Source organism: Trichechus manatus, unplaced genomic scaffold, assembly GCF_000243295.1.
Source record: "Trichechus manatus latirostris isolate Lorelei unplaced genomic scaffold, TriManLat1.0 scaffold00154, whole genome shotgun sequence".
Classification (NCBI taxonomy): Eukaryota; Metazoa; Chordata; class Mammalia; order Sirenia; family Trichechidae; genus Trichechus; species Trichechus manatus.
Window position 1 is genome coordinate 912,740 of NW_004444090.1, and position 27,307 is coordinate 940,046.

The 27,307-nt window shown below is 41.3% G+C and overlaps 1 protein-coding gene across 1 annotated transcript in view; it reads right to left on the reverse strand.

Annotated features, from left to right (window-relative positions):
• Positions 1-847: 847 nt before the first annotated feature.
• MRAP2 (melanocortin 2 receptor accessory protein 2) overlaps positions 848-27,307 on the reverse strand; it is a 40,803-nt gene continuing 14,343 nt past the window's right edge. The window contains exons 2-4 of the mRNA XM_004386040.1: positions 24,865-24,998; positions 14,641-14,740; positions 848-1,322 (exon numbers count right to left, since the gene is read on the reverse strand). Coding sequence (XP_004386097.1) covers positions 929-1,322; positions 14,641-14,740; positions 24,865-24,991 — 621 coding nt within the window. The 5' untranslated portion in view covers positions 24,992-24,998 and the 3' untranslated portion in view covers positions 848-928. The remainder of the gene's footprint in view (positions 1,323-14,640; positions 14,741-24,864; positions 24,999-27,307) is intronic.

The window sequence follows — 27,307 nt, forward strand, 5'->3', positions numbered from 1 at the left end:
ACACACTAGCCAGATGACCGTCACCTACCTGTCTATAGTAAATAGACAGCCTGGCGAGTGGCACTTTTCTTGTTCTGTAGCCAATGGCACTGCATCGTGACCAGACACATGTACACCAACACAGAGACAAACAGGACAGCTCCTCTCCTTACCTCTCCTTACTCGGCTGACAACTTTCTCTACAGTTCTTGGGGACAGGAGTGCCATGCAATGTACCATGAATTGGAATTCATTCTGAGGGCGATGAGCTGTCCCCCATGTTTGAGCATGAGTGGCCTAAGGGTCTCAGAAGAGTGGTTTCAGCACAAGCCAGCAGAAGTGCTAGCCAACAGTGACTGTGTGAGACAAGTCTCCTGACAGCCTAGTACACCCCCGGGCCCCTGGGCTAAAGCTGGGCTTGGTTAATGGCTGGATGGAAGGTATAGACATTTGGGGGCTCCTACAACAACAGACAAGAAGCAGTGCCTTAGTTTATACTGTTTTATGCATATCCCAGCCTCATCTGGATGCAAAGTCATAAATTCACCAAATATCAGAGCTGGGAGGGTTACTGCAGCCATCTCATAGTAAAAAATGTGGCAGCCCAGAGAGGTGAAACAAATTGCTAAACGGCACAGAACATGGTAGTGGCAGTCAGATTAGAAAGCAGTATGCTGACCCCTATTCCAGAATGCTGACACTAAATATTTCGCCAAATTTTTCAACAAGGATAATGGAAATAGTGTAAATACTTTAATCCAGAAAAAAGCCCCATGTGTGTTTAAAGCCACACAAATTGCCTATTTACTCTGCTTAATCAGGTCTTGCTCTTTTCTTTCTTTCACGTACACACATGCGCGCACGCGCGCACAATTGTGGTGAATGAAGATTTCTTGCTATACAAAGACAGAATCCACGTCTTCAGGAAGGCCTTTATAAAGCATGTTTCTCAATCCATGTCTTTGTGTGAGGTCTGGCAAACTGGCTTATTTTCTAAAACAATGCGTGGGTCAGAAATCAGAAGATCATCCTCCCCAAAGGAGGAGTTCTGGTCTGAGTTCACAAAGTTGGGGATGTCGAACTTCATGAGCCTGTTCAGCTCCTCCTCAGGCCTCCCACTGCCTCGGAGGGCTTCCTGGAACTGAACATCACTGTCAAGGGCTGTGGTCTGGTGACAAGCCTTGGGCCTGTCCAAGTGGTCCACTTCATTGATGTAACAATGAAAGAGGGACCTGGATTCCTCATTGCCCTGGCGACAAAACACCTTATCCGGCTCCAGTGGTCTTCCAAAGTCTGACACAAAGCTGTTCATTCTGAATCTCTTTTCAGAAGATTCTGCATTGCTATAAAGGAGAGAAAATAACAGATTATTTACACGGTAGCTCATTCACCTGCAGAACCATAGTTTTTGGCACACAGGGCAGGCCAGTGTATTTCCATGGAGCACCTATACAGGGCATGCAGGGAAACATCAAAAATGAGAGACTTCTGAAAATGTTCAAACAAACCCAAGTCAGAAGCTTAGGGATGAGAGCCCCTAGAGCATCCTGAGAGCAGATACCTTGCTAGGGAATCCCGTAATATTCTACATTATTCACCGATGTTTCTCAGTGGGATTCTTGGATTATTTGTATCACAATTACTTGAAGTACTTCTTAAATTGCAGATTCCTAGAGTCACAGGTCCCTAAAATCTCTGGATGTGGGGGATTTTCACAAGACCCCCAAGGATTAGAAGTTTAGAACCACTGGCCTGCAACAATGATCATACTATCTCATAGTGGTATGTTCAATATTTGTCAAAGCACTGTCATATCCATTTATCTCCTTTGATTCTCAAAATAAAACAAGGCAGTCATGTAGGGCAAGAATTATAATACTCATTTCATTGTTAGGTGCTGTTAAGTTGTTTCCAACTTATAGCAACCCTATGTACAACAGAACAAAAATGCTGCCCGGTCCTGCACCATCCTCACAATCATTGTTATGCTTGAGCCCACTGTTGTAGCCACTGTGTCAATCCATCTCGTTGAGGGTCTTCCTGTTTTTCACTGATCTTCTACTTTACTAAGAATGATGTCCTTCTCCAGGGACTGATCCCTCCTGATAACATGTCCAAAGGATTTGAGACAAAGTCTTGCCATCCTTGTTTCTAAGGAGCATTCTGGCTGTACTTATTCCAAAATAGATTTGTTCATGACTCATTTGACAAATGCATAAACTAAGGTAACCAAAACCAAACCAAATCTGTTGACATCAAGTCAATTCTGACTCACAGTAACCCTTTAGGACAAAGTGGAAATGTCCCATCGGGTTTCCAAGGCTGTAAATCTTAACGGAATCAGACTGCCACATCTTTCTCCTGCAGAGCCACTGGTGGGTTCGAACCACTGACCTTTTGGTTAGCATCTGAGCTCTTAAAACACTGCACTATCACTCATAAACTAAGGTAAGGAGCAGTCAAATTGTCCACTGAGTCAAACAGCCAGTTAGTGACAGGAGTAGGATGAAACCCAGGTTCCTAATTCCTTGTTTCACTTAATGTAGAACAAATTAACAGTTCAATGGGAATGAATGAATGAAATAACTCTCAATTTGTCCCATAAATGCATGAAAGAAAGAGCACAGGTAAATTGAATAACCTAATAGGCACAGTGGGTAAAGCGATCAACTGCTAACTGAAAGGTCAGCGCTTCAAAACCACCAGCAGCCACGGAAGAAAGATGTGGCAATCTGCTTCCATAAAGATATATAGCCTTGGAAACCCTATAGAGTCGCTATGAGTTGGAATCAACTTGACGGCAGTGAGTTTGGTTTTTTGGTTTTTTTGGATAGCCTATCTACTTTAATCACCACCCTTTCCAGACTTATACAAGGGTTGCTCACGCTCATATAGTAACTCCTTAAGGGTAAGAATCCTGTCTACACATTTTCAAATCGAGAACAGAATCTGACAAAAGTTAGGCTCTAAAGTATGTATTCAGTGAATGTATGATCTTTTTAATGATTTCAGTTCTTAAATCTCTTTCCTCCCATTCTATCACTCAGTATAAAGCACTTATGACCAAATTCTTATGGGTGAAGGGAGCGTGGATTCAATTTATCTGGTCATATATCACAAACCTCCAAATTATCAAGAATCACCTGGATTTCACCTACTTTGGTGAGTGGTGTCTGGGGTCTTAAAAGCTAGCAAGCATCCATCTAAGATGCATCAATTGGTCTCAAACCACCTGGAGTAAAGGAGAATGAAGAACACCAAAGACACAAGGAAAGTATTAGCCCAAGAAACAGAAAGGGCCACATAAACCAGAGATTGCATCATCCTGAGACCAGAACTAGATGGTGCCCAGCTACCACTAACGACCACCCTGACAGGGAACACAACACAGAGTCCCTGATGGAGCAAGAGAAAGATAGGGGGCAGAACTCAAATTCTAGTAAAAAGACCAGACTTAATAGTCTGACTGAGACTGGAGGAACCCCAGAAAGCATGGCCCCCAGACTCTGTTAGCCCAGAACTACAACAATTCCCAAGGCCAACTCTTCAGACAAAGATTAGACTAGACTATGGGATATAAAATGATACTAGTGAAGAGAGTGCTTCTTAGTTCAAGTAGATACATGAGACTAAATGGGCAATTTCTGTCCAGAGGTGAGATAAGAAGGCAGACAGGCTCAGGAGCTGGTTGAATGGACATGGGAAATCAGGGGTGGAAAGGAGGAGTGTGCTGTCACAGTATAGGGAGAGCAATTAGGGTCATATAACAATGCATGTATAAATTTTTGTATGAGAGACTAACTTGAATTGTAAACTTCACTTACACTACAACAATAAAAAAAAAAGAAATTAAAAAAAAAAAAAGAATCACCTGGATTTCAGAGGTCAGTCATCCTAAAAGATTTGCAATCCAGCCAACTGAGGGATTTTTATTCCAGATCTATCTCCTACCATGATTACTTGAGAGGCAAGGAATTCCCCTCAAAAATCTGAATTATTTCTATTAGTTATAAGCCTGTTAACAAATCTCATTGCCAGCTAAGCAGATGTGTTGTGAAGATAAATGATTTATACAAGAGTAAAACATTCATCAGGTCTTGTATTAAGAGTTCAGAGAAAAAATCACTTTAGAGACACTCTGAAGACTTGTGCATCAATGCAAATTTAAGTGGTCTTTTTTGTCTTTCAAATGATTTTTCCCCCCATAATTGTCATTTCACTAAGGTTTGAAAGATGTTTGAGAACAGGGATGAATATGCCAGCAATCTGTGACCAATAAGCTAAAATGTCACCTAGGAAAAAGAAAGGCTTAAAGTGTTTGGAAAAGCATGATTAAGACTGCTGGGGCCACACATCAATAGTCAACTGATTTCTGACAAGGGTGCTAAGTCCATTCAGTGGGGAAAGAAGAGTCTCTTCAATAAATGGTGCTGGGAAAATTGCATATCCACACGCAGAAAAATGAAACGGGATCCATGCATCACGCCATACACAAAAACAAATTCAAAATGGATAAAGAACCTAAATGTGCAAACTAAACCCACTGCCATCAAGTCGATTCTCACAGCAGCCCCATAGGATTTCCAAGGCTGTAAATACTTACGGAAGCTGACTGCCACATCTTTCTCCTATGGAGCAGCTGGTAGGTTCGAACCATCAACCTTTTGGTTAGCAGCCGAGTGCTTTAACCACTGCACCACCAGAGCTCCCTGTGGTGTGCAAACTAAAACTACAGAATTCTTAGAGGAACAAGCAAGAGCAATGCTGTGAGGCCTAGCTTTCAACAATGGATTATCTAATATAATAAAAGCACAAACAGCAAAAAATAAAATAAACAGGACCTCAAAAAAATTAAAAAATTAGTTCATCAAAAGACTTTACCAAAGTTACCACTTATATACAATAAAAAAATAAAAATTTTAAAAAAAGACTTCACCAAAAAAGTGAAAAGATGAGCTATCGACAGAGAGTATCTTTGGAAACCACATATCTGACAGGAATCTAATAAACAAAATATATATAAAACTTTAACAACTTAACAACAAAAAGACACATAACCCAATCATAAAATGGGCAAAGGACATGAATAGACATTTCACCAAAGAGGACATTCGAATGGCCACCAAACACATGAAAAGATGCTCAGAATAATTAGCCACAAGAGAGATGCAAATCAAAACCACAATGAGATACCATTACACTCCCACTAGGATGGCAAAGTTAAAAAAAAAAAGAAAATAACAAATGTTGGCAAGGATGTGGAGAAACTGGAATCCTTACGCATTGCTGGTGGGAATACAAAATGGTACAGCCTTTGTGGAAAACAGTGTGATGGTTCCCCAAAAAACTAAAAACAGAACTACTATATGACCGAGCCACCACACATTTGTCAGTCTGTCCTACTGTAGTGGCTTGCGTGTTGCTGTGATGCTGGAAGCTATGCCACCAGTATTTCAAATATCAGCAGGGTCACCCATGGTGGGCAGACTAGGAAGAAGAACCTGGCGATCTACTTCTGAAAAAACTGGCCAGTGAAAACCTTATGAATAGCAGTGGAACATTGCCTAATACAGTGTTAGAAGATGAGCCCCTCAGGTTGGAAGGCACTCAAAAGATGACTGAGGAAAAGCTGCCTCTTCAGAGTAGAGCTGACCTTAATGACGTGGATGGAGTCAAGCTTTTGGGACCTTCATTTGCTGATGTGGCACGACTCAAAATGAGAAGAAACAGCTACAAACATCCATTAATAATCAGAACCAGGAATGTACAAAGTATGAATCTAGGATAACTGGAAGTCGTCAAAAATGAAATGGAACATATAAAGATCGATATCCTAGGTGTTAGTGAGCTGAAATTGACCAGTATTGGCCATCTTGAATTGGATAATCATACGGTCTATGACAGGAATGACAAACTGAATAGGAATGGAGTTGCATTCATCGTCAAAAAGAACATTTCAAGATCTACCCTGAAGTACAATGCTGTCATTGATAGGATAATATTCATACGCCTACAAGGAAGACCAGTTAATACGACTATTATTCAAATTTACGCACCAACCACTAATGCCAAAGATGAGAAACTTGAAGATTTCTACCAACTTCTGCAGTTTGAAATTGATCAAACATGCAACCAAGATGCACTGATAATTACTGGTGATTGGAATGTGAAAGCTGGAAACGAAGAAGGATCAGTAATCGAAAAAAAGGGTCTTGGTGACAGAAACAACAATGAAGATCACAGATAGAATTTTGCAAGACCAATGACTTCTTTACTGCAAATACCTTTTTTCAATAACATAAGCAGCTACTGTATAGGTAGACCTCACTGGATGGAAAACACAGGAATCAAATTGACTACACCTGTGGAAAGAGAGGATGGAAAAGCTCAATATTGTCAGTCAGAACAAGGCCGGGGCCAACGTGGACCACACCATCAATTGCTCATATTCAAGTTCAAGTTGAAGCTGAAGAAAATAAAAACTAGCCTCGAGAGCCAAAATACAACCTTGAGTATATCCCACCTGAATTTAGAGACTATCTCAAGAATATATTTGATGCGTTCGACACTAATGACCGAAGACCACAGGAATTGTGGGATGACATCAAGGACATCATACATGAAGAAAGCAAAAGGTCATTAAAACGACAGGAAAGAAAGAAAAGACCAAAGTGGATGTCAGAAGAGAGTTTGAAACTTGCTTTTGAACATAAAGTAGCTAAAGCCACTGGAAGAAATGATGGAGTAAAAGAGCAGAAAAGTAGATTTCAAAGGGCACTTTGAGAAGACAAAGTATTATAATGAAATACACAAAGATCTGGAGTTAGAAAACTAAAAGGGTAGAACACACTCAGCATTTCTCAAGCTGAAAGAGCTGAAGAAAAATTCCAAGCCCCGAGTTGCAATTTTGAAGGATTCATTCTATGGGCAGAATATTCAACAATGAAGGAAGCATCAAAAGAAGATGGAAGGAATAAACAGAGTCACTGTACCAAAAAGAACTGGTCGATGTTCAACCATTTCAGGCGGTAGCATATGATCAAGAACCGATGGTACTGAAGGAAGATGTCCAAGCTGCACTGAAGGCATTGGCAAAAAACAAGGCTCCAGGAATTGACAGAATACCAATTGTCACCTGACCTATGAACTTTGGGATACAAGCCTGCAGGAATGTCCAGTCTGTCACCTGACCTCTAGATCAGCTCTTGGACTTGCCAGCCCCCATAACTGCATGAACCAATTGTTGAAGAAAAAAAAAAATCTCTCTCTCTCTATAAATATGCATGTGTGTATATAAAATAGAACCAGTGAGATATATATATCTATTTTATGTATATATGTCACTACAGAACTATATATATATAGTTTTTCTACAGAACCCCAATACATCTTTTGATGAGCAGAAGTTTTAAATTTCAATTAAGTACAATTTATCAATTTGTCTCTTATGTTTAGTGTTTTTTGTGTCCTCTCTAAGAAATAATTGCTTACCCAAAGCCTTCAAGATATTCTCCTAAGCTTTCTTCTAGAATGGTGCTGTCCAATATGGTGCCGCAAACAATTACTGATGGTTTGAACACACCCAGAGGTGCCTCAGAAGACAGGTGATCTGCTTCTGAAGGTCACGGCCACTGAATTGAAAACCCTGTGGAGCACAGTTCTACTGTGCAACACATGGAGTCGCCAAGACTCAGAATTGGCTCTACTGTTGTGTGTGTGTGCGTTTTAATTTACAAATGAAGCACCTGCTGCTATGTCAAGAGTCTCAGTGTGCAGACGACTGTCCTCGGGTTTGCCCACTCATGAAAAGTGATGGGCAGACCAGGCTGTTGGCACCTGATATTTCCAACAGTCAGTCACAGTGGACTTTTAAAGATGTATAATCTAAAAATCTACTAAGAGTGCAAGCTTCTGTGATAAACAACCAGTGAGAAAATAACCACCAACATTTATCGTGCCTAGCCTGTGCTGAGTGTTTTATCTCATGTAATAAGCCCTAAGAGAGACACCTATTACACCTTGCTGGAAAAGCAGTAGCTAGCACTCAGTAAATACCTTTTAATTGATAGGGAATTAAAAGTATCTCCTGAAAAAATGTTTACAAATGGAATCAAATACATAAAATAGTCAGAATTTCTACCTCTGCATAGTGGGGAACATCTTGGAAGGACAGGGCTTTCTTGGGAACCACTCACAACATCTGCACTTTGCCAGCTATTTCCTGTGGCCATGGTCATTATCAAAGACCTTGGCACTGACATTTTCCTGTTATTAGCTTTTAGTTGCACTGTACCTGTCCTTTAGAGAGTGCCATATTCAGGTAAATTGCAATTCAGAGTAAAACGTAATTTCCGTTTTACAAGGTCATGAGCAACCCTGCACTCACCCCTAAATGAAGAACATCCTCACCTGGACAAGGTGCACTTAGCAAAGGCTACAAAGGGAGGGTATTTTAGGAATCAGATGTATTTTGAGAAGTCCAAAAAGTTCAACATAAAAATGTGATCCACGCCTCTCTAGCTGGCAGATTTACGATAATGGGCTATAATGCTTTAACAAGACAGCATACAGAGTAAATGACTCTTTAGCTGAGAAAGTGGGGTTGGGGGAGTGGGGAGGGATGGTTCTTTTAATGTCATTGTCCATAAAGGACCCAGATAAGAGCTTTTTTTTTCACACAATAGCAAATATTCCATGGGAAAAATAATCGCTGTCAAAGCTGCTTCTTGGGCCTAAAAGCTTTTAAGAAAGGTGATATCGGCTTTGTAATAGCCCTCTTTTCCCCTCTGCAGTATACATTACTAAAAAACCTGGCGCTGTCAAGTCGATTCTGACTCAGAGCAACCCTACAGGACCGAGCAGAACTGCCCCATAGGGTTTCCAAGTTTGTAATCATTTTTTTTTTTTTTTGTACTTTAGATAAAGGTTTACAGAGCAAATTAGTTTCTCACTGAACAATTAACATACATATTGTTTTCTGACATTGGTTGCCAACCCTATGACATGTCAACACTTTCACCTTGACCTCGGGTTCCCCATTACCAGCTTTCCCATCTCCTCCTGCCATCTTGTCCTTAGCCCTGGGCTGATGTGCTCATTTAGTCTCGTTTTGTTTTATTGGCCCGTCTAATATTTGGCTGAAGCATGAACGTCAGGAGTGACTTCAGTACTGAGTTAAAATGGTGTACGGGGGCCATACTCTTGGGGTTTCTCCAGTGTCTGTCAGACCAGCAAGTGTCTTTTTTTTTTGTGAGTTAGAATTTTGTTCTACATTTTTCTTCAGCTCTGTCTGGGCCCCTCTATTGTGATCCCTGTCAGAGTAGTTGGTGGTGGTAGCCAGGCACCATCTAGTTGTGCTGGACTCAGTCTGGTGGAGGCTGTGGTAGTTGTGGTCCATTAGTCCTTTGGACTAATCTTTCCCTTGTATCTTTGGTTTTCTTCATTCTCCCTTGCTCCAGTTGGGGTGGGACCAGTGAAGTATCTTAGGTGGCCACTCACAAGCTTTTAAGACCCCAGACGCTACTCACCAAAGTAGGATATAGAACATTTTCTTTATAAACTATGTTATGCCAGTTGAGCTAGATGTCCCCCGCCAAGGCTGTGATCTTTATGGAATTATGGTGTTGGCAAAGAATACTGAATACACCATGGACTGCCAGAAGAATGAACAAATTTGTCCTGGAAGAAGTACAGCCAGAATGCTCCTTAGAAGTGAGGATAGCGAGACTTCGTTTCACATACTTTGGACATGTTATCAGGAGGGATCAGTCCCTGGAGAAGGTCATCATGCTTGGTAAAGTAGAGGATCAGTGAAAAAAAGGAAGACCCTGAATGACATGGATTGACACAGTGGGTGCAACAATGGGCTCAAGCATAACAACGATTGTGAGGATGGCGCAGGACCGGGCAGTGTTTTGTTCTGTTGTACATAGGGTTGCTATGAGTCAGAACCTAAGAACAACAACAACAATAATCTTCATGGGAGCAGAAAGCCACATCTTTCCCCCGATACATTACTTGTGCTCACCAATATCTGCTTCCCTTCTTCTGGCAGCACAGAAGACTACCGTTCCCAGCCCTCAGGCAGTTAGGTGGGTGTGGCTAGTTCTGACCAGTGATGTGTTTCACTTCCAGGTGGAAGAACAGAAGCTGTCTGAGATCTCCAGGTGTTCTCTTCTCCTGTCACACCAACCCAGGAGGCTGAGTATTACGGGTAGTACAGCTACACGACTGAGAAGCTTCTGTCAACCCCTTGCTGACCCTTGGCAGACATGTAGCCTGAGCAAGAAATAAACCTTTGTGGGTGGCACAAACAGCGATGCACTGAGTTACTAACTAAAAGGTTGGCAATTCAAATCCACCCAGAGCTGCTTCGGAAGGAAGTCCTGGTAATCTACTTCAGAAAGATCACAGCCATTGAAAACTTGGTGGAGCACAGTTCTACTGTGACACACATGGGGTGGGCCATGAGTTAGAATCGACTCAATGGCAACTGGTTTTTACTGGGTTTTGTGTTAAACTGAGAGTTGGGGAATTGTTACTGCATCAGAGCCTAGCCTAGCCTATTACATATCCCTCCACTAACAGAAGCCATTGAGCAGAAGCCATTGAGCAGTCAGTGATTCCAGAACTGAAGTGCTTATCCTAACATGATCCCAAATTAAAAACTTCAGAAAAAAAATGTCCATTTTATCGTGGTGTCATTGGATCTGTGCAATTGGAATGGATCTCAACTCCTGTCACCCAACGATGTTAAAGGGAAGTCCAGCCAGGGATGTCAAATATGTGTTCTCTGTCCAAAAAAAAAAAAACTGTAATTGACTCTGGATGGCTGCCTAGAGTTATTTTGAAAACGACTCTGAGGTCAAGTCTCGGCTAAGCAAGAAAGAGGACACAGTTAATTAGTGATGTCTGCTGTGGGCATAGGCACAGGAAGTGGGGGCACAGATGTTAGTTACCTGCCATCCTGTGTCCTACTACTATTTCAGAGATGCGCATACTCTTTCCATGTACCAGCCATGATGAGATCCTATGGAATCACTCAGCCCTGCCCTGAGATGCCCCCACGGAGAAAAAGAATTAAGTAGTAGATCCAGCACTGATTCATGTATTTGAGATTCCAGACTTGACCAGGTACCTTAACCTGAATGTTGGAGTCATGTGTTCAAAAAGGATGCCGCCTAGTATCCTAATTGAGCAAGTAACTGTTCTTTGTGACAAACCATCCACACAGCCTTGTACGTAAAGCAATCAGAATTCAGACATGTTAGTTCTTCGGAACCATCCCCAGGATTCTCTACTTTGACACCTTTCGTTCTTGAGATGCACCCAAGCTGAAGCTGGGGAAGAACGAGGCAACATGTGAACAAGTGTAGACACAATGTGAATGCTTAGGGCCTGGTTATCTCATGAGGTGATGGGTTTTTTTCTTCTCCCTCCTACTCTTTACCCAGACCCTTCATGTCTCCCCAGGACTTCTGCCAGCACAGCAGGGGTGGACTAACATTTACTGAATGACACTGTCAGTCCAGTGTACGCCAGCAGCTCTAGAGGTATTGTCTCATTTAATCTTTACAGTAATCCTAGGAGGCAGATACTACTTTATTTTTTTTCATAAATGAGAAACCTCAAGCACAGATTAAGAGTTTGGCCAAGAGTCTCAATAAGCAAACCTGGAAATGTTTGACTCCAGGGCCCATGCTTGGTCCAGAAAGTGACCAAAGGAAAAAAAAAAAACTGGCTGCCTGCTAAGATCTCTTTTTCAAAAGAAGGAAGAAATTAAAAATTATCAGTATGACAAAGTTTAGTGTAATGGGTAAGAACAGGAAATTAAGAGTCAAAAAGACTTTAGTTTGAAGCCTGGCTCTATAGAGTTATACCTGTGAAACTTCAGGCAACTGCTTTAGCCTTTTTTTTCCCCCATCTGTAAAATGGGGACAGTTATAAGACTTACTTTATCTTCTTGTGAGGATTTAGTGGATAATGCATGTAAGATGATTAGTAGTCCCTGGCATATAGTAAACACTTGATAAGTTAACTCTTATTATTATTCTCAATGACTTCTCATTCTTTCCCTCACTCCTAATTATCACATAGAAACTTAGTGAGTTGTTTTATATTAAAGATGGCTGTATGGGGAGAAACAAAAAACAAAACCAAAAAAAACAATGTCTGCTTTAGAAGAAAATTCCTGCCAAATAAATGTCAAGTTTACTAAGATCTAAAAGCTTTCTTTAACTGATCCAATTAAGGGTTTTTCCACATGTCTGATTTTTTCAATTTTTATTATTATGATATACTGCAACCAAACTCCGTATCTCATGTTGCCTCAGACTGTGTACGAAAGCATTTAAAGTACGGCCGTGAGAGCTGATCCATCATTTTATTAAAAGTAAAAAAAAAAAAAATTAGGCTTTCTTTTTGACCTTGTGAGACGCATGTAGGGTTATGATGACCACTGTTCTCTGACTGGAAGCCATTCAGAACCTTCGTCAAAAAGAGAGACCATCTAGCAGTCTGACTGAACTGCCAATTGGAAAACTGAAAATGCAAGTCTCAACTACCCAGGATCACCATGACACCTTAAGAAAGCCATGATCTGTTCTGTACTAAGGTGTTCTCATCCATAAAATCACCTGCCTCCTACATGAAAACAAAACCATCTCAATAACCCTGCAAAAATCCCTCTTGCCCTCAGAGGAAAAGGAAGATAACAGGGCGTTGTTATTCCCTGACCGCTCTATAAAATGTGCTGTAACCCGAGCTCATCCTCAGCTTTTCTTACTACTGTTACAATCCACAGCACATTTTCAAATTCCCTGAACCTATAGAAAAGGCAAGTGTGGATGTTTATAAGGACATCAAGAGAGAGAAAGGAAAGTTCATGTATTTTTAGTGGCTGTTAAAGAAATTCTCAACCTTATGTCTCCATATGCTTCAATAAAATGGTATTTTCCTTTCATTTAAAATGTTGGCATTTAAACATTTTTTTCTGGACTTTGATGCCTGGAAATAGCTAACTGTTGGGCAGAACTGTTCCCTTTACCCAGGCACATGTTACAGTGCAAGTATAACCTGAAGACTGAACAGCAGATGCCAGAGGCTGTGGGATGAAACACAAAAATGAAAGCGTGCAGGATGAACCCTCAGTTTACTCATATGCCCTTGTCAAGCTGTGAGGATTCAATGCATAACATTAGGAATCTGTGCTAAATTTCTTCCATTTACTCCATTCTCCCCGACCCTGTTCTGCGCCCTGAGAAACTGCCTCTAGCTGCTGGTTGTGTTCAGCTAACAGGGAATGATATGGGAGATGGCAAGGAAGGAGGTAAGTGAGGTCTTGGAATTTATTTTGAAGCTCCCTGAGCAGTTACCCTGGGCTAGCTGTGCCCTTGGTCCAAGGTCACAGCCCCTCTCAGGCAGCCCTTTTCACAGGACTCCTGGATTCCAGTCATGGCTCCCTCCCCTTACCCCTTCAGATCTCAGATGATACCTGCTCCTCAGCGTTGCTATCCCTGGGGTGCTGCACTATCCTATCAGGTTGCCCTCCCCTCTGTCCACAACTTCTGAATATCAAAAGCTTTTCTAATTCCCCAATTTGAATGCGCTCTCTGTGCCATGAGTTGCAATCAACTCAACGGCAACTAACAACAATAACATCTGTTGCCTGCTGGGACCGACCAACAACGTATTCAACGTATGTTATTTTTGCCTTTACCTTTGAAGAAGAGTTGGGATAAAGAAATATCCTCTAAAACTTTCAGGGTTTTTTGCAAACCATAACCAAACAAATAGATACTTTATGATGTTACTCGAAGTTCTTTAACATTCTTTAAGCACCTACGTGATAATGGGAGCATGATGTTACTCAACATTCTTTAAGCACCCACGTAATCATTATGCTTATTGAAGAAATGGAGTCCCTGGGTGATGCAAATGGTTAGTGCTCGGTTGCTAACCAAAAGGCTGGAGATTCGCGTCCACCCAGTGGTGCCTTGGAAGAAAAGCCTGCTGATCTACTTCCAACAAAATCAGCCATTGAAAACCCTATGCATAGTTTTACTTTGGCACACATGGAGTTACCAGGAGTTAGAATCCACGCAATGGGGAACTAGTAATTAAAAAAATACAAATGCTTTCTTTATCATATTATGAGAATATACAATCCATAATGCTTCCCTTTTTATTCTAGCTTCAAGAAAATTCAGTGTTAAATTCAGTATTTGTCAATAATTAATTTAGTTGAATGCTCAATAACAATTATTTCTCTGCCCCTTTAAAAGTTCTTTAAAAGTGGTTTTCATCCTATTTTTGCTATTGTCTTTTTTCTCTGTTTTAATCTGATGAATCATCTAAATCCTTTTAAGAATAAGGAGAAAATACATCCTAACTAATAAAAATCAGGCATGGATCAGCAGCAAGACAGCAGGAAAGAACCGAGAAACCTAGGTTCACAAGCTCTAGGTGAAAACAAGTCCCAGAAGTGAGGCAAAGTGCCAGGAGGAAGGCAGAATTCTGCTCCACAAGCATCTGGTCCAGACAACAAACCCATAGCCATCCCCTTTTCTCCATCCACTGGAAGCAACCCCAGGCCTGGGTACTGGTTTGTTTCTTCACTTCCTTATGGGACTTAACAAACATTTATGAACGACCCAAACTTACTCTTGGTGTGGGGCTCCCGTCTTGGTCAGCAAGGTCAGCACAAAAAACATGAATATCACGAAGACTGCAAGACCAACCCAAAATCCAATCACAATGGAATCTGCAAGACAGTTAATGTTGGGATTAGTATTTCACAGTAGCTTAAAACTTGAACATTCAAGGAATCTGAGCTTACAGCGGCTTGGAAGAAAGGCCTGGTGATCTGCTTACATAAAGATAACAGGCAGCAAAGAAAATCCTACGGAGCAGGGTTTTCTACTTTCTAACACATGGGGTCATCATGGTTTGGAATAGACTCACTGGAACAGGTTTGCTTGTTTTTGTTTGTTTGGGTACATGAATGAGTAAGGAAGTAAATGATCTGCTGAGCCAATCTTGACCCATCAGTCAAATGGGAACAGATAAAATGTAGAGAATGAGGGAGAGGGAAGAGTCTGAGCTGCCTCCCAGGTTTCTGTCTCAGATGACTAAGGAGACGATTTTTTTTTTTTTTTTTTTTTTCACATAACAGGGACCACAGTAACACAAAGAGACTTCGGCCTTATTTACTCTGGTCTTCTATCCCAGTAAGGAACCCAGGACCAGATGTAGGACATTAAGATCCTCAAGACTCAACCGAAGCATCCTGAGTTAGAAAATACAATTTCTAGCAGAGGCTGCAATATGAAACTTGAAATGAATTCTAATTTAAAACAAACCAATTTTGTATTTTCACTTATGTTCATGCTAGAATAATTCAGGCCCTCATTATGTCTTGAGGAGGACATACAAATGGCCTCCTGGAGGCTCTCCCTGCCTTCTACCTTTTCCTGTGATTCATCTTTATAAATCTGCTTTAACTTCAGCTCTGTTAATGTTTCTGTTTTATGAACAATCTTCAACAAAAATAGACCTGACCTCCTTTTCCAGATTAAAAGAGATTCCACGTGTAAAATACTTTACATGATGCCTGGCATCTGAGAAGTTACCTCACATATACTGGTTATCATCATTAAAATTATCATCATCCTCCTCTCTTGATTTACCCCTCATACAACCTATAAATTTCTAATTGGACTAGCGGACATTGTATCCCTGTATTTACCTTAACTTTCAACCACAGTTTCCTAACAGTCATGCCTTTACAGGGGTTCCTGCCTCTACGTGGCTGGAACAACTTCCTCCAATCTGGAGCTGATGAACATCCATCTATCCTTTGAGGCCCATCCCATGCACCATTTCCTTCACAAAGCCTTCCTTAATGTCCCCAACTGATGTGCTCTTTCCCTCCTTTGGACCCCATGGCATTTTGTATGTGCTTCTCTAAATGGGCCCTTCCTTGATTCTCTCTTAGGCAATACTCACAGGTATGCATCTCCAGACAAGGATTAGGCTGGATTATCTACAGAATGGGGTACATACACCAGAGGGTCTCAAATCTGGGGGGCAACTGAGCTGAGTCATTTTACACTTTCTGATCTATTCTAAGAAGTTTACCTATATGCGGGTACAGTGAGGACACTTGGCAATTTTTAAAAAAAAATAAATGAAGGGAGCTCATGCATTAAATGTATTTAAATGCAAAGCATTGTTCCCATTAAATCAGATCTACGTAGCACTCTTCCTAAAGAAAGCAAATGAACAATTTACTTTGCATAATTCATACTTTCATTCTACATATACGATTGCCTAGAGGTTAACAATTTTTACTCAACAACTTTTATTCAGCACTCTGGGTGCAAAACTAATGTATCTTTCCTGGGGTTAAGAGTACTAAAGAAATAGAAATTGTAGACTTTGCCTTATAATAATATAACAGAAATGAGGCATAAAAAAAGACATAAGGACAAGCACCAAAAAACACATGTATACAAGTACAGGCAACATGTAACAATAAAATCTCAATTATGGGGGGCACAGTCTGTGAAGAAACATTATACAAATAAATGGCAGTTCCGCACACTGTATTTATCAAATGCCTGCACAGTGTAATCAAATTCTAAAATTACACACCAGTGTTATATTTAAGTCCTCAATTTCGAACTTAATCTAGTCATGTTGATTTACATTTTAAAAATCTGTTTACTAAGAAGGTGCTCTTGTGAGGACAGCTTTCACCCTGAGAATGGTGGGGTGATCCCAACCAGTCCTCCACTTCCTAGCCAAGGGGTGGGCAGAGGTGGGGAAGCAATGCCTTTAACCCAGGCCGGTCCCTTCTCTTGGCCCATCTAGCACCCTAGGTACAGGATCAAGAAGCAGTAATAATGTGGGGTATGAGAGGGTCACAGCCCTCAGAGAAGTTATGAGGGGTGAGGAGGAGGACTGTGTTAGAATTTAAGAATCCCTGTGACCCAATCTGGAAACCCTGGTGGTGCAGTGGTTAAGTGCTATGGCTGCTAACCAAAGGGTCAGCAGTTCAAATCCACCAGGCGCTCCTGGGAAACCCTATGGGGCAGTTCTACTCTGTCCTATAGGGTCACTATGAGTTGGAATCGACTCGACAGCAATGGGCTTGGTTAGTTTGGTGGTGACCCAATGTTCTAAATGTTTCCTTCAAAATGTAGCATCTAATTTTCCCATCACATTAGCCTTAAGTAGCTCTGCTTATTCACATTCCCCTTTGAAAGAAATTTTGCTTCCTCAAATTACTTCCATTTATTTCCCCCTTACCTCTGCCACATGACCTTGAGCACACAGCACTTTCTCACTCTGAGTGCCTCACAGGGAACACTGGTGATCCCCATCTCATCCCAAGAATATCCAAACCCTCTTGAAGTTATATTTGCATGCTGAGTTTCATGGACATAGGCACTGCATTGAAAGGAGCAAAGCAGAGCTCCTGGTCTTACCCAAAGAACCCTTTTCTGGAGAAAAGTCAGAATACAGGTTTGCCCACAGCGAGGTGTAATGAGGCTAGATGGTTAAGGAAGCCTAGAGAAGCCGCCCAAAGGGGTTCCTAACAAAGCCAAGCAGCCACAGCCCATTCTGGCTATAAACTGAGCTACATAGAGACTATTAAGGGAGTGAAATAAACGGCCCAGGGGAATTCCAAATGGAATGTGTCATAATAAAATAATTTTCCCTTAACCTGACTTAATGAAACAAGGGAGCTGAAAGCTAACAACTGCACGGTTTTCACTGGCAGGATCTTTCTCTTCACATATTATCTTTTCCACTCTAGGGTGGGGCTAAAATAAACTACCCCATCCCACTTTCTCTCCTCTTCACCTCCTGAGAATAAATTGTGACCTTTATCCATTTCATGGTTGTATGAAAAACCGGGACTAATACCGAACTTGAAAGAGAGGATTCAGGGCACGAGAGCCAACTGTACTCACACCACTTCCAGTTCCTAAGGTGGTAAGGTCAGTTTTGTGGTATGAATTCTTGGCAAGGAACCAACAATGATGTTCCAGTTTTTGTCTCTACTGTGCTCCTGACAATACATCTTACTCCACACCTTTGCAAGCTCTAGCTCTGCTTCCTGTCCTGATCACTTAGCTTCTTGCTGACTTATCCATGCATGTACCAGGCATTATCTGCAAGGTGGCATATGAAAAAAAGCACGGAATTTGGCCACCACTGACAACTCAGAATAAGAAGATGCTCATTTAATCTTTTCTCAACTCAGCAGCCACAGTGGTCCTGCTAAAATGTACAAATGTCCATTCACTGACTCATAGGCTTTTGCTTCTGTTTCTCTAAGTATTCCATCTCTCATCCAGCTGAACCCTTCAGAACTGAGCTATTTCTTTCCTTCCCTTTACAGCAAAACTCAAAAGATCTGTCTATATGTAATGTCTTCCATTCTTTTTCTCCCATTTTTTCTTGAACCGACTCCATCAGCCCTTCATCCCCCAATACTCCACTAAAACAGCTTTTAAAAAGATTGCCAGTAACTTCTACGTGGTAAAACCAACCTCAAGTGTCAGTCCTCAACTAACTTGACCTAACAGCAGCATTTGACACAAAAGATTCTCTCATCCTTGAAACCTTTCTTCACTTGGCTTCCAGGAAATCACAATTGCCTGGATTTCTTCCTACCTCTCTGTCCTTTCCTTCTCAGACTCCTTTGCTGCTTCCTCCTCAACCTCTCCGCCAATCCCAGTTTCTACATGCTAGCATGCCCAGGGCTCGGGGCCCTAGTGGCACAGTGGTTAACAGCTCAAGCTCCTAACCAAAAGGTCAGCAGTTGAAATCCACCAGCCACTCCTTGGAAACCCTATGGGGCAGTTCTACTCTGTCCTACAGGGTCACTATAAGTTGGAATCGACTCCACAGCAATGAGTTTGTTTGTTTTTAGCATCCCCAGGGCTCAGTTCTTGGACCTCTTCAGTTTTCTATCTACACTCACTCATCCACCCTCCTGATCAGAATACCATTTATATGCTGATGACTCTCAAACCTACACCATCATCCCACACCTCTCCTCCCATGTCCCCTTGGATGTCTGATAGGCATCTCAAACTTAACAGGTCCAAAATGGAACTCCTGATGTAATTCTCCAAAATCTCCTTCTCCCATTGTCTTCCCCATCTTATTTAATGGCAATCCATCCCCGCAGTTACTCAGATAACAAAGCGTCAAATCATCCTTAACTCTTTCTCTTACACCCCATAGCCAATCCACTGACAAATCTTGTCAGATTTACCTTCAAAATATAGCTACAATGTACGCACTTCTCATCACTCCACTGCCCCCACTCTGATCCCAGCCACCATCATAACTTGCCTGAACTAATGCAATAGCCTCCTGACAGGTCTATGCTTCCAACTTCATTCCCTTCAGTCTATTCACAACCCAGCTGCAGTGTGGTCTTTATTAAACCTATGCCAGATGCCACTCCTCTGCTGAAAACCCTCAAATGACTTTTTAGTGTAGAAGTCAACATCCTTAGGATGAACTCTAAGGCCCTGCCTTGATCTGGTCCCCACTACCTCTTTGACTTCATCTCCTACTGCTCTGCCTCTCAGTTCTTCACCTGGGCCATGCTGGCCTCTTCACTGTTCTTTGAATGTTTCAGCTTACTCTTGTCATAGATCCTTTTATGGAATATTCTTCCCCCAGATATCTTATAGCTCACTTCCTCCAGGTCTTTGCTCAAAACTCTACTTCTCACTGTGGCCTTCCATGGTCATTTTATACTTTCACCTCCACACTCTAATCCTCTTTCCCACCTGTATATTTTTCCTTTTTAAATCACCATCTGACATAGTTTGTTTATTTAACATGTTAATTGTCTATCTCTCCCACTAGAATGCAAGCTTTATAAGAAGGGGTACCTTTCTCTCTTTTTCTTTTGTGCTTTAAGTGAAAGTTTACAATTCAAGTTAGTCTCTCATACAAAAATTTATACACACATTGTTATGTGACCCTAGTCGCGCTCCCTATAATGTGACAGCACACACTCCTCCTTTCCACCTCGGATTTCCCGTGTCCATTCAATCAGCTCCTGACCTTTTTTGCCTTCTCATCTCACCTCCGGACAGGAGCTGCCCATTTAGTCTCATGTATCTCCTTGAGATAAGAAGCATTCTCTTCACAAGTATCATTTTATATCTTATAGTCCAGTCTAACTTGTCTTAAGAGTTGGCTTCGGGAATAGTTTTAGTTCTGGGCTAACAGAAAGTCGGGGGGCCATGTCTTCCGGGGTCCCTCCCATCTCAGTTAGAACAATAAGTCTGGGCCTTCTACTAGAATTTGAGCTCTGCACCCCACTATTCTCCTGCTCTGTCAGGGACTCTCTGTTGTGTTCCCTGTCAGAGTGGTCATTGGTGGTAGCCACCATCTAGTTCTTCTGGTTTCAGGCTGATGGAGTCTCTGGTTTATGCGGCCCTTTCTGTCTCTTGGGCAAATATTTTCCTTTTGTCTTTGGTGTTCTTCATTCTCCTTTATTCCAGATGGGTTGGGACCAATTGATGCATCTTAGATGGCCGCTCGCTGGCTTTTAAGACCACAGACATCACTCACCAAAATGGGATGCAGAACATCTTCTTAATAAACTTTGTTATGTCAGTTAACCTTGTCCGCTGAAACCGTGGTCCCCAGACCCCCGCCTCTGCTACTCTGTCCCTTGAAGTGTTTGGTTGTAGTCAAGAAACTTCTTAGCTTTAGGTTTAGTCCAGTTGTGCTGACTTCCCCTGTATTGTGTGTTGTCAGAAGCGGTACTTTTGTGTTTTCTGTTCACTGTTGTATCTCCAGTGCTTAAAATGATGCTGCATACAAAAGATGCTCAATAAATATGTGTTGAATGAATGAGTGAATTTCCACTCTGCTAGTGCTAAATGTATGTCATATATGTGTCCATTTCTGATACACAGTAAGATTTAATACTCAATTCAAAATGAGGGTAAAAGAATTCACAATGACCATCAGAGGTTGTTTCTCAGATGAAAGACCCTTTGAAGGTAAGAATCTTAATTTCAACAGGTAGAGAAACTTAGTCAGACATTAAAATGTAACTACTGTTGCCAAATATTATTCATAACAGGCAAAGCAAATGAAGATAAATGTTATGTTCATGCCTATCCTCTGTAAGAGCTTCACCCTGAAAGTCTTGCTTTTATTGTTTCGAAATTGCACCTAACTGGCTTGATATTCTGCTCAGAAAACAAGGAGACACACTTGAGGCTCAGAATCACAGCATTTTTAAATGGAAAAGACTGCACCAACGTACACACTGCAATAGTTGACTTAATCTTTACATTTTCCTGTATGCCTGGGTTTTTTGCTGTTACTGTTTTTGTTGTTTTATGGGTCTCATATACTGTCAGGTTCCTGAAGCTAAGGCTCTCTACTTTCATCAGTTCTCTTATACCAGAACAGTAAGTGCTCACTTTGGTATTTTTTGTTTTTTTCATGATGTAAATGCTAAAATTAACAAAATCACCCCCTTATTAACTGTATGGTAAGTAAAGTAAGGATGTAATGTTCACTTCTATGCAAATATTTTGCAGGAATTTTTCCAGCTAAAATCATTGGTAAATGTGTTCTTAAAATATTTTTCTCATCTGTCTCTGGAAATATACCAACCAAAATTATAGCAGTACCTCTGTCTTTTGTACCCCTGAAACTAACGAAAAGAGACAGGAGCAGACTGACACAAAAATAAAATTTGTGTCACCAAGCTGTAAAAGCCCACATTAAACCCTGTTGCTGTCGAGTCAATTCCGACTCATTGCAACCCTATAGGACAGAGTAGAACTGCCCTACGGGGTTTCCAAGGAGCGGCTGGTAGATTGAACTGCCGATCTTTTGGTTATCAGCTGAGCTCTTAGCAGGAATATATGACAATTTTCTTAGTCACATTGATTTCCACTATAATTCGTAACAAGCGAATGCCCTTACCTAACTGGTATCCCAGAAAGAAAAAGACTAAAGAATTTAAGTAAATTGCTGTTATTGTCGTTAGGTGCTGTGGAGTCGGTTCCAACTCATAGGAACCTTATGTACAAACATAAGTAAATTAAGGAGGGTAATTTTACAGGCTGACACCAACAGTCTTCCAGCTAATAATCAATAACAGTATATCCTAATGCATTCCATATGCTTTTCTCTTTCCGCAAAGAAGTACCGAGCAGATGTCAACAAAAGAATGGGTGAAAATGTTTAATTATTACTATTTAATTATTAAATGTTTAATTATTACTATTACTAAATGTGGTGTAGTCAATGCTTTATGTTAGGAACAAAAAACAGAAAGTATCCCCCTGCAGGGGAGCAATAACAGGTATAGGAGGTCATGAGTGCCAAGCCAGGTCTGAGTGGCAGTGGCCAGGAAAATGGTAGGAAGTAGAGGCATTTCCTTTGATGCATTTGCATCACCAATTCTAATGTCTCTGGTATTTGCTAATCCGTCCCATTCATCTGGACCTATTAAGCACCTAAAACTTTTATGGTGCCGTTGATACACATTCTGAAACAACAGAATATCTCAGGGATATTTATGGGGCAACCAAGACAGGGCCTGGGAGTGGGCAGCAGCTCCAGCCTATTATGTCAACTGTACTTAATGAGACAAGGATGCTTCATGCTGGCCGATCAGCACGCAGCCATGACTGGAGTTAGGTAGCAACCTTTCACAGAATTACATTTCCTTGATCTGTGCTGGATCAATAATCACTCCAATAACGTGAACACAATCCATGCCAATGACACAGAGTTAGGAATGATGGCAGGCTATTCTTGTCAGTCATGATGAACACACACAGACTGCTCCTCACAGCTACAGAGAACTAACGGGGTTGGAAGGATGCCATCGATTATGTGTTACAAAAGAAGGTTCTTCAAATAAGAGTTCCAGATTCTATTTCTGTACCTGTTTTTAGACAGTATAAACTTTCACACAGTTGAAGGAAGTGGGATGCTTACGGCTTAAACAAAAAAAACTCAAGCTAAACTAGTAAAGAACGTTTGCCATGAGAATTGTGCTTTTTAAAGAATTGTCTATAGGAGACCAAATTACCAACAGTAACTCTAAAGCATAGATGAGAAGTTTAAGGGGTAGTGAGTCTAAGCCAATAGTCGTATAACAATATGGGTAGACATAACTGAGAACGGTGACACAATGTGAAGAACATAATCAATGTTATTGAATTCACCTGTAAAAATTGATGAATGACTGTCTGTTTTGCTGTGTATATTTTCACCAAAATTTGAAAAAAAAAAAAAAACTATCTGAGATTGACACTGATTTACATTTCCCTACTAAGGGAATCTTTCAAGAACCTCTTCGTTTCGAATCACGAAGGGCCCCAGGTAATACCATCCCCAAGCAACCATCCTGTGTGTGGAGGGGGTGTTTTGTGGGGCTTTACAGTAGCAGTCTTTTCTTTCTTTCCTATCTGTTTAATGACCTCTTGCTGTCTTCATGTATGATGTCCTTGATGTCATTCCACAACTCACCTGGTCTTCAGTCATTAGTGTTTAACGCATCAAATCAATTCTTGAGTGGTCTCTAAATTCAAGTGGAATATACTCAAGATCTTACTTTGGCTCTCGTGGAGTTGTTCTAATTTTCTTCAGTTTCAACTTGTACTTGCATATGAGCGATTGAAGGCCCCTGGCCTTGCTCTGGCTGATGATATTGAGCTTTTCCATCGTCTCTTTCCACAAATGTAGTCCATTTGATTCCTGTGTATTCCATCTGGCGAGGTCCACGCGTATAGTCACTTTATGTTGGTGAAAAAGGGTATTTGCAATGAAGAAGTTGTTGGTCTTGCAAAATTCTGTCATGCGATCTCCGGCATCATTTCTATCACCAAGGCCCTATTTTCCAACTACTGATCCTTCTTTTTGGTTTCCAACTTTCACATTCCAATCAGCAGTAATTATCAATGCATCCTGATTGCACGTGTGATCAATTTCAGACTGCGGAAGTTGGTAGAAATCTTCAAGTTCCTCATCTTTGGCCTTAGCGGTTAGTGTGTAAAGTTGAATAATAGTCATATTAATTGGTCTTCCTTGTAGGTGTACATATATTATCCTATCACTGACAGCGTTGTACTTCAGGATAGATCTTGAAATGTTCTTTTGGACGATGACTACAACGCCATTCCTCTTCAAGTTGTCATTCCCAGCATGGTAGACCATATGATTGTCTGATTCAAAATGGCCAATACCAGTCCATTTCAGCTCACTAATGCCTAGGATATCAATCTTTATGCGTTCCATTTCATTTTTGACAATTTCCAATTGTCCTAGATTCATACTTCGTACATTCCACGTTCCAATTATTAATGGATGTTTGCAGCTGTTTCTTCTCATTTTGAGTCGTGCCACATCAGCAAATGAAGGTCCCGAAAGCTTGACTCCATCCACGTCATTAAGGTCGACTCTACTTTGAGGAGGCAGCTCTTCCCTAGTCGCATTTTGAATGCCTTCCAACCCGAGGAGCTCATCTTTGCACACTATATCAGACAATGTTCTGCTGCTATTCCTAAGGTTTTCGCTGGCTAATTCTTTTCAGAAGTAGACCGCCAGGTGCCTCTCCCTAGTCTGTCTTAGTCTGGAAGCTCAGCTGAAACCTGTCTGCCATGAGTGACCCTGCTGGTATTTAAATACCAGTGGCATAGCTTCCAGCATCAAAGCAGCATGCAAGCCCCCACATTACGACAAACCGACAGCACCTAAAAACAACAAGAGGTAGAGGGCAGATTTCTGCAAGAGGAGAATGAATCACTTGAGATTTCAGAGAGGAAAGCAAACACATATCGTGCTTACAGTGTGGAACTGTATAAGACTTACATTTATGGGCCTTCAGTCCTTCAAAGGAAACTGGTCCAATCTCATAATACTCATATTCCCAGGTGTAATCAGAATTAGATGCAGACTGTTGGGAGGTTCTATTAGAAATTAACCTCTGGACAGACATCTCTACCCTGCACAAATAAAGAAAGAAAGGGCAGAACCTGTTAATTCATCCACAACCCATAGTTACTCTAATTGCTCCCGACCACGTTCCGGAGTTCAGCAGGCAAAGGCCCCAGGGAGGTCCTATCCACTAGGCCAGGAAGAGGCCCTAATCAGCTGCCCACACATTGGTTTTACCTCATACCATCTGGCCATTATTCATTTTTTTCTGTCCATTAGACTGGAATGTATTTGAAATCAGACACTATGCCTTTTGTTGTTTTTGCCCCCCAGGACCTAACCCAGTATCTGGCAAATAAACTAAAACCAAACTCATTGCCATCAAGTCAATTCTGATTCATGGCAACTTAAGTAAGAAGGGAAGGAGGGAGAGAATACATCAAAATCTCTGAGCTTACAGCTTTAGCCTCACAATTTATACCTGCATGAGAATGTAAAGAACCTACAAAGAATCAATAAAGTCACAATCAGAAATAAACTACCTCAGTATAAACGACTTGAGCATCTACTATGCAACAATAAAGACGTGCAACCTAAGTCTGATGAAATGGGGCACAGAAAGGAGACGTGGACAACAAGAGTTGGAATAATGAGGGCTGCATATTGAAGACCCTCAATAGAAGTCTGCATCTTGTCTGATGCTTATTCTGAAATGTGTCTTGTTTTCAGGATTTTCCAAATATCTTCTTTGCCAACTGTGATTACTTTAAACTAGAAAATTATGACTTCTTTGGGAACAGAGGCTGCACTATGCAGCACAAATGCCAAAGGTGACAATTCAATGGAGCCACTGTTCAATACTGAGCATCTACTGTGTGCAAGACACTATGGGGTAGGCAAAGACACCTAAGACACAGAGCATGACTCCCCAGACCTTTCTTTATAATGGGGAAAGGGAGACAAACTAACAAATAACAGTAATATAGGGATCATTTAAATGAACTAGCAGCTGGAACCAAGATTCACTGAGCAGACATCACCACTGCCCCTCCCCCAAGCTTTCTGGAATTCCCCTTCTCCCACCACAGATCAGAACCACCAGACACCTCCTCTAGGGCACAATCCCAGGAAAGCTCAGGTAAAATCACCACCGTCACCACCTTGTCCCAAAGCAGGCATCTCACCTTCCCTCATCCCTTCTTCCCCCATCCTCAGCCTTGGACCCCAAAGAAAGAGAATCTAACCCCTGCATCAAGGTGCTCTAATCCAGAGCTGTACAATCCTGAGCAGCCAGTCAGACAAATCACTCCTCCAAAGGTAGAAATGAAGATGCCAATTCTCATTTGGGAAATAAAGCTACACAGATTATTATAAGAAGAGCTGACCTTTATTTTCCGTAAGTGTTCAGTTAGCTTTCTATCCTCAGCACACACACACACACACACACACACACACACACAAATCATAAGACTCTTACCACAGTATCATGTTTGCCCTTTTCACTTTGAAAAAGAGGTTATTTTTCTCAGCCATGAAATAAATTTCCTCAGGAAAAGAAAATTAACAACTCAAACCTAAGAAGTACTATTAGAAGGAGTAGCTCTTTGGTTGTAGGGGTCAGAGATAAATGGTGTGGATTAGGATCAACATAATTTTCCTTTGAGAATGTTAAGAATTTCATAACACATAGGGAATAGCACTGGATTTGAGTTAGAAGACCAGGGTTTTAATCTTCCCTCTACCTCTACTTGCTGTATCACTAGTCAAGACATTTAATCTCTCCAAACTACATTTCCTTATCTGCAAAACAAGTGTCATCATGACAGCCTAAAAACATTGTCCTCAGGATTGGTTCTGTCTAGTGGATACCACCATCATCCACCTGGTCCACTCTTCAAGCCTCCTAAATGGTTCTTCTGCTTCTACTCTTACCACTGCAATCCATTCTCCACACATCAGCCAATGATCCTTTAAAAAGATAAATTGCACTTGTCACTCCTTTGCTTAATACATTTAATGGCTTCCATTACTCTAAGAACAAAGTCCAAAATCTTAAAATGGCAAACAAAGTCATGATTTGGTCCTGTCTCCTCTGATCTTGAGTCATTCTCCCTCATGCCCTATCAAACTGTACTTGCATCTATTACATTTCCTCAAATACTGCTCGTTCTCTGCCCCCTGCACACCCATTGTTCCCTCTGGTGGGAGTGATCTTCCTACCACCCCTATCCTACATTTGATTTGATTGTGTGGATCATAACAAATTATGGATAACATTGCGAAGAATGGAAATTCCAGAACACTTAATTGTGCTCATGAGGAACCTGTACACAGATCAAGAGGCAGTTGTTCGAACAGAACAAGGGGACACTGCATA